Source organism: Protopterus annectens, chromosome 1.part2 (genome assembly GCF_019279795.1).
Source record: "Protopterus annectens isolate FY-2018-M chromosome 1.part2, PAN1.0, whole genome shotgun sequence".
NCBI lineage: Eukaryota > Metazoa > Chordata > Ceratodontiformes > Protopteridae > Protopterus > Protopterus annectens.
This window is the reverse complement of record NC_056727.1, coordinates 901,870,090-901,889,662: the sequence shown is the minus strand read 5'-3', so window position 1 is coordinate 901,889,662 and position 19,573 is coordinate 901,870,090. Positions and strand designations below refer to the sequence as shown.

The 19,573-nt window shown below is 37.9% G+C and overlaps 1 protein-coding gene across 2 annotated transcripts in view; it reads right to left on the bottom strand.

Moving 5' to 3' along the window:
- CDC42BPA (CDC42 binding protein kinase alpha) overlaps positions 1-19,573 on the bottom strand; it is a 3,351,611-nt gene that overhangs the window by 1,044,423 nt on the left and 2,287,615 nt on the right. For both annotated transcript variants that reach the window (XM_044059574.1, XM_044059584.1), the window contains exon 16: positions 16,466-16,571. In XM_044059574.1, the coding sequence (XP_043915509.1) occupies positions 16,466-16,571 (106 nt within the window). The remainder of the gene's footprint in view (positions 1-16,465; positions 16,572-19,573) is intronic.

The window sequence follows — 19,573 nt, the reverse complement described above, 5'->3', positions numbered from 1 at the left end:
CCACCATGCTTCACCATGGGGATGGTGCTCTTTTGGTGAAGTGAACTGTTGTTTTTGCTCCAAACGTACCTTTTGGAATTGTGGCCAAAAGGTACAACCTTGGTCTCATCAGACCATAACACATTTGCCCATATGCTTTTGGGAGACTTTGTGTATTGTTTTGCAAATTTTAACCGGGTCTGGATGTTTTTCTGTGTAAGAAAAGGCTTACTCCTTGCAACCCTACCCCATAGCCCAGACATATGGAGAATATGGGAGGGTGTTGTCACATGTAGTACACAACCAATACTTGCCAGAAATTCCTGCAGCTCCTTCAGTGTTGCTGTAGGTCTCTTGACAGCCTCCCTGACCAGTTTTTGTCTTGTCTTTTCATCAATTTTGGAGGGACGTCCAGTTCTTTGCAATGTCACTGTTGTCCCATATTTTCTCCACTTTTTGATGACTGTCTTCACTGTGTTCCATGGTATATTGAATGCTGTGGAAATTTTTTTGTACCCTTCTCCTGACTGATATCTTTCAACAATGAAATCCCTTTGATGCTTTGTAAGCTCTCTGCGAACCATGACTTTTGCTGTAGCAGGCAAGTGAGTAAATGTCAGGAAAATCCTACTAGGACAGATGGACTTTATTTGGGGTTAATCAGAGTCTCTTTAATTGATGGCAGGTGTATACCCAAGAAGACAATGCTGTAATTAAATCAAAAGGTGCTTCAATAAAGTATTAGTTTAAGGGTGTGCACACTTATGCAACCAGCTTATTGTACATTTTTTTATTTTTTTTGTATTTTCTTCCCTTAACAGATTTGTTTGTTTTTCAATTGAATTGTACAGGTTATAGGTCACATTAAAGGTGGAAAAAGTTTTGAAATGATTTATTGTGCTCTTATTTTTTTTTATCACAAAAAAACTGCCATTTTAACAGGGATGTGTTCACCTTTTATATCCACTGTACCTGCTTGTGGGATGAACTGCCTAATGAACCCCCCCCTCCAAAGGAAAGATGTGGTAGCTGTATGTGGCCCTAGAAAGATGCCATAGCATGCCCAGGTGGAGTCCTGGCATGAAAAGAATAACAGAAGCAGATGTTGTGGGCTATTCATGTGGATATGACCTACTTGCAAACTAGTCTCCCCACTCTGAACTTAGCAAATTAAATGTACAACTGATAAGACTCTGTAAAATATTAATTGCCTTAAGCACATCCAAAGAATGTAGGATCCCTTCACCTTTGTTCTGGGGTACAGGAAAGTGGATAGTTTGGTTCAATAATCATTCTTACCACCCTGGATAAGGATGGAGGGTAATCCTATCCTTGTGGAAGACGAGGAAAGTCCTTTCTGCAAATGAGGACCTGCAACTGACAGATTTCTAATGCCACCAATAATACAGTCTTTTCAGTGGGATTCCCACAATAGTGGGTGAATGAGAAGCACACTTACTAGTGCTCTCCAGTGTGAAAATTGTGAAGGTGTAAAGAAACTGGTAACAGTTACAAATTCTGTTATTGGGTAGCAGACAAACTGTTTGAACGTTAGCAAAGAAAAAAAATATCTAAAAAATAAAAACAACTAGAAAAAGTAAAAAGTTCTGGATGAGCAGAATCTCAAGGTTAGACAGCAGGAAGTAGAGTTGTGTGCAGCATTACCACAGGAGATGGGTGTCAGTAAATGAGAAGAAAAAACAGACCAGGTGCACTCAGAAGTGTTTAACAGTGGGACTTTCAAAGCATATATATAAATGAATGAAAATGACTGGAATAAATAAAAGTATTAAATAGTCAATCTGATAAAGTGATAAAGTTTGAAGAAGTCTGAAAAAGAAATGAAAGAAATAATGATGGAGATGAAGGCATCAAATGACATTTTTTAGAAAGCTGCATATTTAGAGGACAGAGCAGAAAGAGAAAAAACTGAGGTTTTCTGTATTAACAGAATTTGGAGGGAGTGGGAATGTATTAACTTTTACAAGGTACAGCTAAGTAAAATAGACTGGCGTTCTACAGTAGTATTGTTAACTGAGAAGGCATATTGTATTTATGCTCCTAATTTAACCTCCAGAAAGAAGCCAAGACACACAATGTTTAAAATGCAGACAGAAGATGCTTCTGTCAAAGCTATAACAAAAAGAAAAAGTGCTATACATTGATGATGCCAGGATATTTTTGGAAAATGACTAATCAATTTATTTATAGTTCTGGGGCTATAGGTGAGACTTAAACTGTTCCACCCAACAATCTTTACATATGTTTTTGACATGAAAAAATATTCTAGATACAGATCTGGTTTTGGAGATAAAGTTCAGTCAACAGAACTCTAGCCAGTGAAACAGTTTTCCTGTCTGAAAAGAAAATGCTGGAGTGACAGACAGAGGCCCAAGAGTGGACCAGAAGAATAAGGAGAAGCATAGATTCAAAACACATGCCTGTACTGCAAAAAGGTGAGGAAGGGAAGAACATCAATAATTACGTGGACTTACTGAATAGCAACAGAAATGGAAAACAGCAGTCCCACTTGTCTGATAACCAAACTAATAAGAAAAATGTATCTTGGTTTTCATCAGCTAGGAGAAGCTGGGATTTGAAACAGACACTGGTATGGTGACAGGGCAAGGACTGCGCAGAAAGCTAACAACAAAGTGAACTTGGTAAACAGTGAAGGAACTCAAGTATTAACCTTACTGTGAGCTAATTATTTTAAAATATGCAGAGAGCTAAAGCAAATGAATCTCATTTAGTTATGTTTGCTCATGAAGGAACCAAATGGAGAAAGAAAAAATCAAAGTAAAATAACTTTTCATTTATATATTTTGTGTTAAAAAGTTTACTACTGGAATAAAATGCAACACAGTATTAGATGGCATGTTTCATACCTCTCAACCTCAGCTCAGGAAATTTGAATAAAGACAAAAACAGTGGGGAACCAAAGGCCTAAAATCAGGGACAGATTTTAATTATTTCTCTTATAAACTTGGAAAATTGAGAGATTAACAGGTTTTGCTGTAGCATACATTTTCTGAAGGATATTAAATCAGAAATTCAAATGTCTGCCATTGTTTAGTGACTTCAAGCCTCAACGATTTGCTGGAAAACCAAATATCTTATGAGGAGAAGACCAAAAACGTGAGGTAAAAATTGGTACAGTTGAGAGGTATGGTTTGTTTCTAAATGCAAAGGGTAAAAGCATAAATACAGTAATGCATATACAGAAATAACAGATTTTTTTGAGTGGTCACTGACTTGATTATTAAAAGTAATCCTTAAAAAGAAAACAAAATAGCATATCACTTGCATTGTTACATTGCAGCACGACACAGAAAGCTTGGAATTAGAAATACAAAGTTAAACAAAGTTGACATACAAAGCTGGGATGGTTGTTGTACTGTGAGGTTCTATGGAGTTACTTATAAAACTTTATACCAGTTTCCTCTTGATATGCACAAAATATATTATAAGAATAGACTAAATTATGTGGATTTAGTTAAGAGAAACGTTTTTCTTTGGTTCCCCTACACATGCTTGATGTGAAATTCAGCAAGCGTTAGTAGCATTAATTTAAAAAAAAAGGACAAATGGCATAACACTGAACGATTTTTCTCATATTAAGTCATGTACAGTGTGGTTTCCATGTGTGCGCTGGCAATGAGTCACTTGTTTTGGAAGATTTCTCCCTTTTTCAAGTCAGTACGACAGTGGAGTAGGTATAGGTTTGGGGGGTGTTGGGGGCTTGCCCCCCACACAGCTTGCTCCCCTGCAAAAAACAAGTAAACATTTTTTTGAAATTTCGGAACACTGCCTTTCAGGAAGTCACCATTTCATATTAGAAAGTACACTTTTATAAGCTCTACTTACCTGTAACAGCAGATGTTCAAATAACTTACTGCCTCAGTGGCATTTTAGGTTATCAGCTAAGGTAATTCAATACTGGCCAGCTTTTAAACACTAAGACTCCCCTCCCTCACTCTTCAAGTGACAGGTGATTGGCTGAGCATATCCTGAACGTGAGGCCTTCAGCTGTGATAGGAAGTGAGTGTTCAGGCTTTTTCACTTCCATAAAGAAGGAGAGAAAAGTACCTGAAGCCAGAATCATCAAGCAAGAGTAAATTTGCAACCAATCACAATACCATATAAAAAACAAATCCAACAACAACTGAACTAGATGCTGTAACCCACCTCAACTATCCATAATTTGGGGAATGGCAGCTGAGTGCTGCCACTGAAGCAGTGAAGAATTTGAACATCTACTTTTACAGGTTAGTAGAACTTATGCAACTTTTCTATGTTCATTATTCCCACTTCCTCGGTGGCATTTTGGGTTAATTTCCCAAAGCTTGCCCTATATGAGAGGTGGAAGGAAAAGGATCCAGGAAACTCTAGAGAATGGGCCTAGCAATGGCTGTTTTAGACCATGAAAGGGAATAGTTTGTAGTGCTCTTGAAAGTAGAAACAGAGGACCAAGCTGCTGCCTCTGGAATGCTTCTACTGTCCACCTCTTTCAATATGCCATTGAAGAGGATAAGGCCCTAGTCAAGTGAGTCTTAACCTTGCCTGAAGAGATTTACCATAGTGGGAGCAACAGAAAACAAAAGCAGAGGATGACCACTGCACAATAGTTTGCTTAGAGATACGTTGACCTTTCTTAGCCCTTGTTTAGGGCTTTGTTCTCTCAAGGCAGTACCTGAGATACCTGTGCACTTCCAAGCTATGTGGAATCTTTTCTCCACTGTTATTTGGATCAGGATAGAACACTAAGAGATTGATGGTGTGACTTGAGGAAAATTCAGAAAGAATTTTAGGCATGAACAACGGATTATTGAGTAACACAACCCTGTCCTTATGAAAAATCAGACAGGGTTAGCCCACCATGAGAGCTTACAGCTCAGAAACTGACCTTGAAGATGTCAGAGCAATGAGTAAAACAGTCTTCCAAGTAATGAACTGTAAACTAGCTTAACAGGCAGGTTCAAAAGCAGGTAAAGTCAAATTTTCAAGTACAAATTTGAGATCCAAGGGAGAAGGAATTTGCTTTCAAGGGAGCCTCCTGTGCAAAAATCCGTTCATAAACTGACCACAAAAAGAGACAGAAGAGGAGAACTGATTAACAGACAAGGTGAGAAGGCCGCAAGATGCACTTTGACAGGGGCATATGATAAACAATCTCTAATTAGCTCACAGAAATATTTCAAAAACCCGAGGGGATGAAATCCTTTCAGGAACTCTATTACCGGCTAAGAATGACCTAGAAAACCTTTTCTACTAGACCTTCTAGTTGCAGGTTTTCTTGTCTCCTTAAATACCTGCTGCACATCCTCAAAGAACAAGTGCCAAACAAGTGTCAAAATAGAATCATCTAGGCTGCCAGCCGCAGTTGCACTAAACTGGGGTGTACCATACACCCTGAAGCTGTGGGAACAGATCCAGTCTGTGAGAAAGCTTGTGGTAATTGCGCTTGGCCAATTCCACTAAAAGGGAGAACCACCTTTGCCTGGGCCAAAAGGGAGTTACCACAATTATATTTGGTAATTCTTTCTGAATTTTTAGAAGTACTTCTGGAATCACTGGAAAGAGTGGAAATGCATATGCTAACATTCCCAAGCATGGGAATGAGAATGTCTGTCTTCCAACCATGGCTCTAAGAATGTCTTCAACAGAATTTCTTCAGTTGTCTGCTTTGAAAGGAGTTAAACAGAACTACTTGAGGTGTTCATCACATCAAGTGGATCAAGTCCTGGAAGACCTCTAACAAGGAGCTTATACTAGTGAGTGTCTATCCATTACCTGTTTATATCTGCCACTGTGTTTTTCTCTGATGGAATGTATAAGGCCTGAAGAGTCAGAGAATGCTGTAGAGCCAGCACCCATGCCATCATTATTAACCAGAAAAGAGAGTATGACTTTGTACCCTCTTGCTTCTACAGGTACCACAACACGGTAGTGCTGTCCATGACCAATGAAAGAGGACCAGAAGTCTATAAATGGTGAATAACGTTTAAGGCATGAATTAGTGCCAACATCTCTTTTATGTTTATGTGCTTTGGCATGTCCTGAGGACCCTACATGGCTTGTATTTGAACTCCCATGGACACTGTTCCCAACACAAAATCTCAGAAGTCTGTCTGGACAGACTGAACTAAGGTCTGAAGACAGAAAGGGAGTTCTGAATTCAGAGACAGTTGATCCCTCCAGCACTGAAATTCCTGTTTCACAAATCCCGATACTGGTACCTGGAAATCCAAGGGACGAAGGTGCTGGGTCTAGCAATTCTTTCAGTACCATCAAAGTTTTCTCAAGTGCAGTCTGGCTAGTGGTATCATGAAGATCATTGATGCAATGAGGCCTACAATTTTGAGGAATTCTCTTCCTAATGCCAGGTCTAGAAGACAGAAATCCAATAAAATGCCCAGGTAAGTCAAAACTATATCTTTTGGCAGGAAGGCTAATCTTTTTACTATGTTTAGCCAACACCTCAGTCAAACAATTCATTGACAGGGTGAGAGGAATGACTTTTGAAGGTTCAGTTTGAAGCCCATGTGGGAAAGGAGGGATATGACCTTGTCTAAGGACTCCACGCACCTGGATACAGAATCTGCACACATCAGCAAGTCATCTAAATAAAGAAAAATGTAGATGCTTAGAGTTCTGCAGTAGGCAACCACTGGGGCCAGTCAGTTTATAAATCCTCAAGTTGCAGTAGATAGCCCAGAGGGTAATGCAGAATACTGATAATGTAAGCCAGGCACAGCAAATCTCAAGCATTTCCTGAAACTGGGAGCAAAGAGGAATATGATAAGAGTCCTTGAGATCTACAGTCACCCTGAAACAATAGTCTAGAAGCAACACTAAGACTGACTGCAAGATGAGCAGTTTGAACTTCTGAACTTTTACAAAGGTATTTATAAAGGACAAATCTAGGACGGGTCTCCAGGAGTGTTTCCTGTTTTCTTTTTTTTTTTTGTTAAACACCTTTGTTAAATTATAATTTATGACAAAAGTAAATAAACGTTAACAGAAATCAAACCATGCCAAATTAACATTTTTTCCATGTACATACATTAATCCAACATTACATGAATTGCTGTATTTCTGCCTTCCCTTAAACCTCAGTCCTCCTCCTGAATATTATTCTGCATGTACTGTGCCCACAATTTCCATTTATTTCTATGTAATTTGCTCCTTGCCTGTCCTAAAGATCCCTCTTCCAGTTCTTTAATCTCTTTTATAATATTCAATACTTCAAATACATGTGCTTTAAACTTTGATTTCCATTACAAGTAATTGTTTTTTTTTTTTTTGGCAGCAACAGAATTAAACTTAATACTGCCTTACTATGTTTAGGCAATTCAGCTCCTGTGTCTCAGCTCAAAAAAATGGTACCAAAAGATTTTGGTGTAAAATCCCTTGCCATTGTGCATCACAGGCACTGACACTATGACCCCTGCTTCTACCACATGATGGAGCACTGCAGGAAACCGCTCTGTTAGGTCCGATGGGAGTAGGGAAATACCTCTGAAAGGAGGAGGATTTTCTATATACTGTGAAATGTATCCTCTCTGAATTATCTTCAGAACCTATTTGTGAGTGGGGACTGCAGGGCTGAGAAAGAGCCAGAGGGACACAGGAAGAGAAAAAAGGGCAGGACGCAGGTAAGAGTACTCTGTGACTTGGCACACTCATTTTTTTGCATAGGGATGATCCTTTTTCAGAAAGGAACTCCTCTTGTTTGGTTTTGAAGAATTATCTTCCTGCCATTTCCTCTTGAATTCCTGTCTTTTGTTTGGTTAGGATTTTTGTTTGTTCTGCCCCTTTAAGAAAGATACCTTTGTTTGGGAAGAACTTGGGTACAAGAAGCATCCTAGATATCCCACTGATTAATTTGCCACTTTTATCCCATTGTTTGAGAATCTGTGTAACAGATGGCCTGAACACCAATTCAGAACTTAAAGGTTGGAGATGTGAATGGAATGACAAGAGGAAAGTGGAAACACATTTTCTGGGAATGTGTAGAGTAACCTAAATTTAAAGACTTTTACAGAATGCACTGACAGGGAACATATTATACTAACTAAGGAAATTATGTTACTGAATTGGTGTTTAGGTTCAGAAATGTTCAGACCAAAAAGCCTTAAGTTTAATGTTAATAGCAGCCACAAAAGTAATTACAAGAAAGTGGAAATCAGACATTATACCAACTGTGAATGAAGTACTGAATATTGTAAATGGAGTAATATATCTACAGTTGGGATTACTAAAAGATGGAGGAAGTCATTTTCATAACAATAAAAGGCGCATTTGAGAACACATAAAAAATAGAGCAAACAGGTGCAGAGATTGAGCTGTAAAACCCTACCTTGCTGTTGTGTCACTAAGGATATCTTTTGAGTTAATCATCATGGGGAGTGAGAGATCAGGCTCATTGGTGCAGAATGTCACTGATGCCTTGGCCACGAGGGAAATGACATAATTAAATTAACTTTTTCTTATTTTGCTTTGAGCAGCAGTTTTTGAAACTGGAAGATGAGAGAAGGCATTCTTTAAGATCCAACTCGTCTTAGAGAAGGAAGTACCCATCATTCACAATGTCCTGTAGGGAATAAAGGAACAAAAGGTACTGAACTGATGGCTATGATATGCAGCACACAGGTCTCCTTCTGGAGGGTTCCACATATGAACAATTTCCTGAAACAGACATGGACTGTTTACTCCACTTATGAACCAGTGTTACACTGCTGCTCAGGATATCTGCCAAATGATTAATAAACCTGGAACACGAACTGCTGAAAGATGCAGATTGAGTTGCAGAGTTCAGAAACGACTCAGCCAGTAAATCCAAAACGCAATTTATTGCACTAAAATAGCTATAAAACACAAACAATTCTTCTCTCTAGTGCCTCAGTCAATGCCTTCAACAGAGTCGCAGAGTTGTTTCCAAGATATTACTTCTTTTAAAGCTGGAAAAATTTATGTATTCCTTGTTTAGGTACAGCATTACTGCTGAATTGCCCATCTTCATTTGTAGATGCTCTGGCTGTAAACTGTCCTAAGAAGCTATCAGAGACTTAAACTGATGTTAAGAAATCTTCCCTGTTTAGACAAGTTGCCTGGTATAGACAAACTGTGGAAGTAAGACTCTTTAAGCATAATCTGAACAGTCTGCTGACAAACATTAGACTGCAGATGGGGAAGAACTGGCCTTAAAATGGATAGGTTTGCCATGTCTGCCGACCATAAGAAACTGTTTATCATATACTGAGGAACAGGAATAATCATATCCAGTAGATCCTTAGCTTCATTCCAAAGAATTCTGATGTGTCACAGAGTTTTTTTTTTGGAGCCTTCATTAAGTCATAGAAGAAAGCAAGAAAACACAAACTCCACAGTTCTCAGAAATGCTCTGTGTCTAATATTGCTGACAAATATCTGTCAGGACAGTTTGAATCTCTACTTGTTCATTTTAAGCAAGGAGAAAACATTAATCAGAATTGAGTCTATAACTACCCATAGAAATTATGTTAATGTTAACTGCGTTAGAAAAAATGTTTTGTAATTTGTTGCACCTAGAGAGTAAAACTGTCTATTCTGCATGATAAGCCATCCACAACAGTGAAACAGTAAGGTTCTGCTTTCTGGGGTGTGCAAACAAAGGAAATAAACATTTCATTTTGTACTACTGGGGCTGTGGGTAATCCAAATGGCAAAGATAAAACAATAAATAAATGGTGCCCCACTCTTTGTAACCAGCTTTATCTTCTGCAAGAGGCATCAAAGGAATATGAAGATAGGTATTTCCCATATCAAAAGTTACCATATTAAGCATTCTGCTCTATGAAAGAATATCTTTAGAGTCATCATCCTGGAAGATTTTGTACTGATGACTTACTCATATCTCCAAATCCAGAATTGGTCTTGGGGTCCAGACTTTTCCTAGTACTAGAAATCGTCTGGAAAAACAACCCTCATTTCTATCAGAAGGATACAGTCAGTACTGCTGTCTTCAACATGCACTAATACATTACTTGTATGATTGTTCTTGTTTGTTGATGGTGTATTTATGAAATAAACTGCATTTGTGGAATTTGAAGGAATTTTTCTATATAACTCTGCTGAACTGTTTGCAACACCCAGTAGTAATCTGCTATCAACCAGAAAGACTACTCTGAAATTTACCTCCTAGTCGGACTGGAAAGGGGAGGGATGAGAGAGAAGCAATAATGATTTCTGAAGACCTTTAGTTGTATGATGGTCAATGAAAGTCGGAGAAACAATATTAGCATACAAAACCTTTAATACACCCTTTCGTCAGTAAGACTTCATCAGAAAAAATTCATACTAACAGACAAACCCATTATTCGGGTCTATATTAGAACGCCGAACATTTAAAATGTCGAGTGTTCTAATATCGACCCATTTTCAGCGAATGCTGAAAATATCAAAGCAACAGAAAAACCAAATGTTTTCCTAGGGAAAGAATTCAGTTGTCTGTTTCTGTTGCTTCGGTATTTTCAGCGCTCTGGTGGAAAGTTACGGGTCGGGTTCAAGTAAGTGTGCGATTGAGTGCGGGTTAGGTTAGTTAGGGTTAGGGTGCGGGTTAGGTATGTGTGCGATTGTGTGGACGTGAGGGTTAAGGCGGGTTAGGTGAGTTAGGGTTAGGGCGCGGGTCAGGTAAGCATGCGATTGTGTGGACGTGAGGGTTAGGACAGGGTAGGTGAGTTAGGGTTAGGGTGCGGGTGAGTTGAGTGTGCGATAGTGATGGACCTTAGGGTTAGGGTTTGGGTTAAGGTAAGTGGATAGTTGGTGTAGAGTTAGGTGTAAGAGTTTAGGTGTATGTGTGTGGATTGCTGTTTGTTTGGTGTGCTTGTGTTGTGAGTATGTGTTTTGAAACAGCAAATTTTTTCCCTAGGAAAAAAATCGCTGTTCTGAATGTTCGATGTTTAGCATTTTTGATTGGTAGGGTTTGAAATTAGAACACTCAACATTTTCAATGTTCGGTGTTTTAATATAGACCCCATTATATATCCCACAGTTAATTATCAATTAATTATCAGAACAATCAATTATTCAATTAGTTAAATTTCCAATTCATTAACTCTTAAAATACTGGTAAAAAACATTATACCTTATAATAAACAATGAAAAAAAATATATAACGTGTTGAACACACATAATATGTGTATTTGTACGCTAATATTGTTTCTCCGATGGTAGCATTGTCACCTCACAGCAAGAGGTTCTCCCATTCAATTCTTGGCTGGAGCACCTTCTGTGTGGAGTCTGCATGTCCTCCTCGCAGTCGAGTGGCGTTCGAAAGACATGCGTGAATGGGCATGCCTTCGTTGAAGGTTGGGCATCAGGCTGGCACCTCGACACCATAAAAATCTACTGCCAATCATTAGCGGACCAGAGTTCCACTGTGGCGACCCCTAACCGGGAAAAGCCAAAAGAAGAACAACAACATTGTCTCTCCGACTTTCACTGACCATCAGGTATCCTTGCTTTTTCATAGTTTGTTTTTGTATTGGCTGGACACGCTCTTTTTCCAGTTTTGCTGTTTGCTTGGTGCGTGACTCCTGATGGCCGAAGTGTGGAAGATACAGGCTTATTGAGGCTTTTGGTAGCCACCATGACAGCCATGCAGAAATCCCTAAGTATGTTGCTTATTAAACAAAATGGTGTAGTGGATAGGAATCGTAGCTCTGGGGATGAGCAAGCTATGGTTGTGGATTTGAACATCACCGACTTACCTAATGGTAATATCAGCATGAACAATGAAACATCTAGTGGTGGCATGCAATTTAATAGCATTCGGTCAGTTTTGGACTGTCGGTATGACCCTTTTGTTCAAGCTGATTATAAAACTGCCAAAGTGAAAATTGATGAATATCATAGTAAATGTGAAGTTTTATGCAGATTATTAAAAAAACATAAGTCATTGGACTTAGAAAATAAGTACTTTGACAGATGCATAGAACTAGCAGTGGTACTTAAGGGTCTAAGATTCTTCAAATGTCCCAATGGTATTACTTCTGACTACTCTTTTTTTCAAGAGTTGACTTCCTTTTTCAACAGTGCTGATCTTCAGTTGATTAAACTATTGAAAGAAAACAATGTAAAAAAGATGGAAGCAGAAATTGTAAGGGCAGATGAGGATGTCAATTTATTAACAAAAGACTTTAAAGATGGGACATATGAACTTCTTTTAAAAGAAGTAGAATAGCATGAAAATGACATTGTTGTTCATAAGCACAACAAGTTATTGAGGGATATTGCAGCATATGATAATAATACAGCTTACAAATCATTTGACCCTTTGTACCGAAGAACAAATAAGAATAAAAATGTAAATTCTTCTTGGGGTCCAACAAAGTTCGCTAATAAGGACACTGCAGCTTTAAATAAAACAAAAGTTGAATATACCTGGGAACCACCAGAGACTCAACAACCAATCTAAAGCCTCGGCTGTGGTTACGAGGTTTTTTAACAGTGGGAGGACTGATTCCGGTCCTGCTACTGAAGAGAATGCCATGGTAGACGAGCAACAAACCAACAGCTCTAGTGATATTTCTGCTAAAATAGGTGATTTGGGTTTGAATGGTGCTAGACCAAAGTTTTTTTTACCGAGGAGGGAAACAAAGATGACAAGGGGGAGAGCCGTCAGAACAAGAGAACAGATGACATCCGAGTCATCTATGGACGACCAGTAAACAACAAAACTGGTAACTTTGATTTAATTAATTTATCAGATACTGTGTTTACCGAAGCACAAGAAAAAGTACTAAGGTATGGCTTTGGCTTTGTGCCTACAGGAAGGGCGAAATATGACAAAACTGTTAATGACTTTAAACAATATACAAGAAAGCTAAATTTGCATTACTTATTTAAAAATGTTCGTGAAGTATCAGTAAATTTTAAAAAAATCGTGCTTTACCCCTAACTTGTGTCATACATTAAATGTGTTTGAAGAAATGTGTGTACATGAATTTAAAAAGTGTTTAAGTAATGGTCATAGAAAATGGTATGATAACTTGTCTACTGATGAATGTAAAGCATTGAATGAGTTAAAAATCTTTAATAATTTGAGATATATGAAAAGTGACAAGGGGGGCAATATGGTCATTATGAATGTGGAACAATATAACAAAAGTATGTTAAGACTGTTAACAACTGAAGATGACTATGTTCAGGTTTATTTACCAACTATAGAGCAGAGTTATAAGCACATCCATTCATTTCTCTATGATCTTTTAATGAATCAATTAATAGATATAGCTATGTACAATTTTTGTGTGATAGAAAAACCGAGAGTAGGGGTGCTATTTGGCATTCCGAAAATACATAAAAATCCTACTGACCCCCATTTTAGACTGATTGTGTCTTCTCCACAAGCTACTATTGAAGATATTTCTTTGTTTATTGATGCAGTATTGAATCCAATAGTAGTGAAGCTAAAGTCGTATTTAAAAAATTCATGGGACTTTTTAGATAAAATATGGAGTTTTTCACAAAGCTTTGAATTTAATAATAGTAAACATTTAATGTTGACAATAGATGTAGTTTCGTTATTCACAAGTATTCTGCACCTAGAAGGGGTAGAAGCCACAAGAATGTTTTTATGTAAAAACATATGTCTTGGGCAGACCAATATTAATTTATTATGTGAACTAATTGAGTTGATACTGGACAACAATTTATTCCTATTTAATAAGTGCTATTATATACAAACAAAGGGAGTAGCTATGGGGTCTCCGGCTGCCCCAGCTTATGCTAATATAGTAATGGCCTTTTGGGAAACTACCAAATTGGTGCTCTTACATGAAAAATATAAAATTTTATATTACTCTAGGTTTGTGGATGACCTGTTTTTTTCTATTTAGAAGCAGAAGTAGATAACTCTATAATAGACATTAATAATATGTCAGACTATCTTAAGTTTTTAAAGGTTGAGTGTGGTTTGAGTATAAACTTTTTATATGTTAATTTAAGATGGAATCAAAGAGAAAAAGTATTTGATAGCAAAATATTTAGAAAAGATACATTTACTAATGGATATCTGCATTACCAAAGCAATCATCCTGGTTTTATTAAGAAAAATATTCCCAAAGGCCAATATATTCGGGCCAGCTGGATGACCACCCAAGATAGTGATGTTAGTACTGAAGTATAATTTATTACAGAGTTATTTTTAGCTAAGGGTTATGATGCTGGTTATTTACTGTCTACCAAGGAAGAGGTACTGATGAAAAGAAATGATGTTTACCTGCTGATTCTTAGACAATCTTTGGTAAAAAAACAAGTCCTTACATAGTGACATAGGGGTAAAACATTCAGCCATGTTCAGCATGGACATGACCACTGACTGTCAACTTATAAAGGATATAATTTTTAATAATTGGAGGATTTTGGAGGGGATCAAGGACCTCTTGGAAGTCATAGGGACTAAACCAGGTTTTGTTTATCAGAACACTTATAATATCAATAAATTGTTGGAAAGAGATGATACAAAAAGAAGTGTCAATTTATTACAGAATGTTAACAAAAAAGGTATGTTCAAATGTGGTAATTGCAATTTATGCAGGTTTATTTCTGAAGGTCCATACATAATGGTTCCACATTTAGAACGGACTTTTGAAGTCCCAGGGTATTCTAAATCCAGGGGAATTGTTTATATTGGTCTATGTATTGGGTGTGATACATACTATGTGGGAATGACTACTACAACACTTTTTGAGCATATGAGAGAACACATTTATTACTTTAGAACTAAGAATGAAAGAAGTGCTTTATACAAACACTCCACTGAATGTATTAAATAAAAAATATATATATTTTCAGTATTAGAAGTAGTGCAAGGTGACCTGAGGGGTGGTGAATTTAAAAATGTATTAAAGCACAGGGAAACAGTTTGGCAAGTGAGGCTAGAAGCAGACAAAAAACCTGGGCTCAATGACAGCATTAATATCAAATGCTTTCTTAAAAGTAGGAAACTGAAGGCTAGAAAACATTAAATAATATAGAATAGATTGTTTTTAAGCATTTTTATTTATTATGTGTGTTCAACACATTATATATATTTTGTGGCATTGTTTTATTATAAGGTATACATTTTTTGCCAGTATTTTAAGAGTTAATGAATTGGAAATTTAACTAATTGAATAATTGATTGTGTTCTGATAATTAATTGATAATTAACTGTGGGGTATATAATGGGTTTGTCTGTTAGTATGAATTTTTTCTGATGAAGTCTTACTGACGAAAGCGTGTATTAAAGGTTTTGTATGCTAATATTGTTTCTCAGACTTTCATTGACCATCAGATATCCTTGCTTTTTTTATAGTTTGTTTTTGTATTGGTTGGACATGCTCTTTTTCCACCTTTGGTTGTATCTTCCACTTTTTGTGGAACTTGAAAAATTACTTCAAATTTAGTAAACCTGTTTTGGTAAAAATTCTAAGAAATGCCTATAAAATGCTTTGATACTGATGAGTAGTAGGTACGTATACTACTACCTTGAAAGAAAATTTAGATTCACCCTTCTTTTCAATATCAACAAGGGTACACTACTAGTTGACCAAATAAAAACTTCAGCGTTTCCAATTATGTTAATAGCCGCACTAATGTGTATTTTTTGATTTATCATTGTTAATTTATTGCTGTATTTACTTGACAAAGTTGGTATATTAGTACTTCTGTAATTTGTATTAATTATTGTACATTGTGGGTCTTAACATGCCCAGTCAGACTTTCTTGGTAAACAAATGTAAATAAATAAATGATTATAAAATTAAACAGTCTACCTCTAATATTACTAAAATTAGTATGCTGACAACTACCTACGGTACATAAAAGATCTGCATGAACACAATACACATTTCACCCTGATTGCTGTTCACTGGAGATGTTTAAAACTCCTGATGATAAACATCTACGAAAAGACTGTAACAGAAACTTGAAAAGAAACCTACATGTAAAGACATAAACAACTACAAGTTTCAGACTAATCACAGAATAGTGAAATCTGTGTAATCTATAAGGGTGAGTTCTTTCTGAAGATAAAGGGTTGCTTTTTGAAGTCAGACAGACCACAAAGACATGTTTCACACATATCAAGTCTTACCAATACACCATATTTTTTCAGTACACACCATTTGTGAAATTTAAACATTCTTACAGACAAAACTACATCACTAAGACACAAAAGGGACACTGATTCACCAATACTACAGTGTAATATAGAGAAATTTAAAAAGGGGGTATATCTACACTTACAGACTGTGTGTTTATGTTTTGGAAACCAGCATTCCAGGTGGCAGGCTCTGACTTTTGAAAGAAGGGAGGGAAATGCCCCCGCACCATCCCATTGGATCAACCACTGTGCCATATATATGTTAATGCATTGTTTGCTGTGTATTAACAGATTTTTTTATGGCTCTCTACCCTAAAATGATGATTGTTCTTAATAAATAGAAGTAGGTCTCACCTTATCGACTTCATTTGACAGCTTCTTGTTCTCATCTGTTAGCAAGCTCTTTTCCCTTTCATATTTCTGTTTGAACTCTGTTTCAAATTCTTCTCTTTCATTTTGGCTGTTTAAGAAAAAAATACAAACATATTACAAAAAACCCCCCCATAAAAATGACAACATATATCAACAATCCTATTAGTATAAAGAAAGTAAAGTTGTGTAAAATCTTACCATAACAGTAGATGTCTCTGCCTTCACTGCTGCAGTACACTTAAGATATGGGATTCCCTGCCATGGAAGCCTGATGTCCAGCTAGTCTACCAGACACTCCTGTTACTTTAAAGGTATGCCTAACGTCACCCAAATGCTCCTTGCATAGCATAGGGCATAAAGGTGATGTTCAGGCCTACCACAGTCAGAACTGACTGCCCCAGTAGGAACACCAGTCCAAGGAACCCAAGAGGTAATCTGTACATCCAGGAAAGGAAAAGACTAAGGTGAAGGAGGGAGGGAGTGAATACTGCAGCAGTGAAGGACGTCTACCGTTATGGTAAGATTTTACACAACTGTACTATATCCTTACATTCACTACTGTAGTATTCTTAACATATGGGAGAGTGCCAAAGCTCAAGAGGAGACTAGGGAGAGAAAGCAGCAAGAGAGTCCCCTAAAAAGCTATGAAGAATGGAACTAGCAAAACCAGCCCTAACTCTAGAGATATCAACCAATTTGTAGTGCTTGGTAAAGGTATGCACAAAAGTCCTGGTAGCTGCTTCAAGAACAGAATTAGTATCTAAGCCCTTGAAAAAAAGCACCAGAAGAACCCACAGCTCTAGTAGAATGAGCCTTGACTGAACAGGAAAGGCTCGTGTCATGAAAAATGTAACAAAAATAAATAGCCTTAGAAATCCAAGAAGAAATAGTTTGCTTGGTTACAGCAAGTCCCAAACATCTAGGATGAAAAGAAACAAATAACTGATCAGATTTTCTAATAGCCTTAGTCTTATCCAAATAACCCTTGAGTTGCCTATGCCCGTCCAATGTATGCAGCACCCTCTCACTGTCAGTTTGCAGAGAAGGGAAAAAAGTAGGCAGATTAATAGACTGATTAAGTGATACCTCATTAACCACCTTAGGCATAAAAGAAGGGTTACTATGCAAGGACACACTGTCCTCATGAAAGATCAAAAAAGGAGAACAAAGCATAAGGACCTGTAACTCAGACACCCATCTGGCAGAAGTAAGAACTAACAAAAAAGCTGACGCAGCAAGCTAAAAAGGAGCCTGAGTCAACTTCTCCAAAACAAAGTTAACATCCCAGGGAGGAGGAACAGGCTTCCTGGGATGTCTAATATTAAGGACGCCTTTAAGAAATTGCTTCACCTCAAATCTAGAAGCTAAAGTAGGAGAAAAAGGCAGACAAGCAGAGACAGTTGACAAGTGGCCCTTAACAAAAGAAAAGGACAAATCAGCATTGAGAAACTCACACAAATAAGACAGAACCAAAGGAACATCTGCAGTAAGTGGGTCCAGGTTAGGAGAGACACACCAAATAGAAACCCTCTTCCATTTGGATAAGTAGGATTTCCTAGTAGTAGGTTTCTGGTCTTGCAGCACATCCTCAAAAAAAGGTGTCTAAGAGGAATCAAAATCCTATCACCCAAAGTCTCAACTGAAGTGTGGATAGGTGGGGGATGGATGAGAGATCCCATGACTTGTGAAAGTAGATCCACCCTGTGACATAACATGTGATGATTGCCCCTGGCTAAATGCAGAAGAGGGAACCAGTGCTGTCGCAGCCAAAAGGGAATCATCAACAAGATTTTGGGAGCATCCTGTTGAATTCTGAACAGGACCTTCGAAATGAGAAGGAATGCATAAAGAAACATCCGCTTCCAAGAAATGAGAGGGTGTCATGTCCACCTTCCACACCTGAGGATCTGGGACTCTGGCACAAAACAGAAGAAGCTGTTTATTCAGAGGGGAGGCAAAAAGATCCACTTGAGGAATACCCCACTGGTGGATAATGTCCAGAAACCCATCCCCTTGAAGCATCCATTCGTGGGACTTGAGTTAAGGACCTGCTCAGGGTGTCTGCAACAATGGTCTGACTGGAAGGGATACAAAGTGCCTGAAGAGTCACTTGGCACTTGACAGCAAGATCCCATACTAGAAGTGCCAACTGGCAAAAAAGATAAGATCTCATTCCTCCATTTGTTGATATACCACATCGCTGTGGTATTGTCTTGTGAACCCCTTGATAAGCCCTAGAGAGAAAAGAGGATGAAAGGCCTGAACAGCCAGCAGAACAGTTCTCATCTCTTTGACACTGATGTGCTCTTTCTGCTGATGATGCGATCACACCCCATGAACTTTTAGGGAGCCAAATGTTGACCCCCATCCCAAGTCTGAAGCATCTGTGAGCAATTCCTGAGAGGAAAAAGGAGGATGAAAAGGGATTCCTGGATTCAGAGACAACTGTTGAATCAACCAGTGAAGTTCCTGTCTGAGATACGGAAGAAGAGGAACTACAAAGTTTAGAGGATTGTGCATGTTGAAGCCAAACTGACTTCAGAAACCACTGAAACTTTCTCTTGTGAAGTTTGGCAAGAGAGAGCATCGAAATGGTGGATGCCATGAAACCCAGAGTTCTCAGAAACTCCCTGGTGGTAACGGAAGCCAGAAGAAGAGTGTGAAAACAAAATTGAGAGTTAAAGCCTTTGGAGGGGGCAGGGAAGCCAGCATTGGCACTGTCTGAATACTCAACCCAGAAAAACATGATCTTGAGAAGCAGTCAGAGAAGACTTTTTTGAAATTTATAAGTGAACACCAGACTCCGAAGAAGGTAAATGGCAAAATGAAGTTTTTGCAAAAGGGTCTCTGGAAAGGGCACCTGAATAAACAGGTCGTCCAAGTAAGGAAATATTAGGATCCATTGAAGCATATAAAAAGCAGTCACAGGAGCAAGGCATTTGGTGAACACCCGTGGGGCAGTAGAAAGGACAAAGCAGAGAACAGAAAATGCCAGGAAGCAACAGGGAAATGCAAAAACCTCTTGAAAAGTGAACAGATCAGAATATGGAGATAAAAGTCCTTGAAATCCAGAGGCACCATATAGACCTG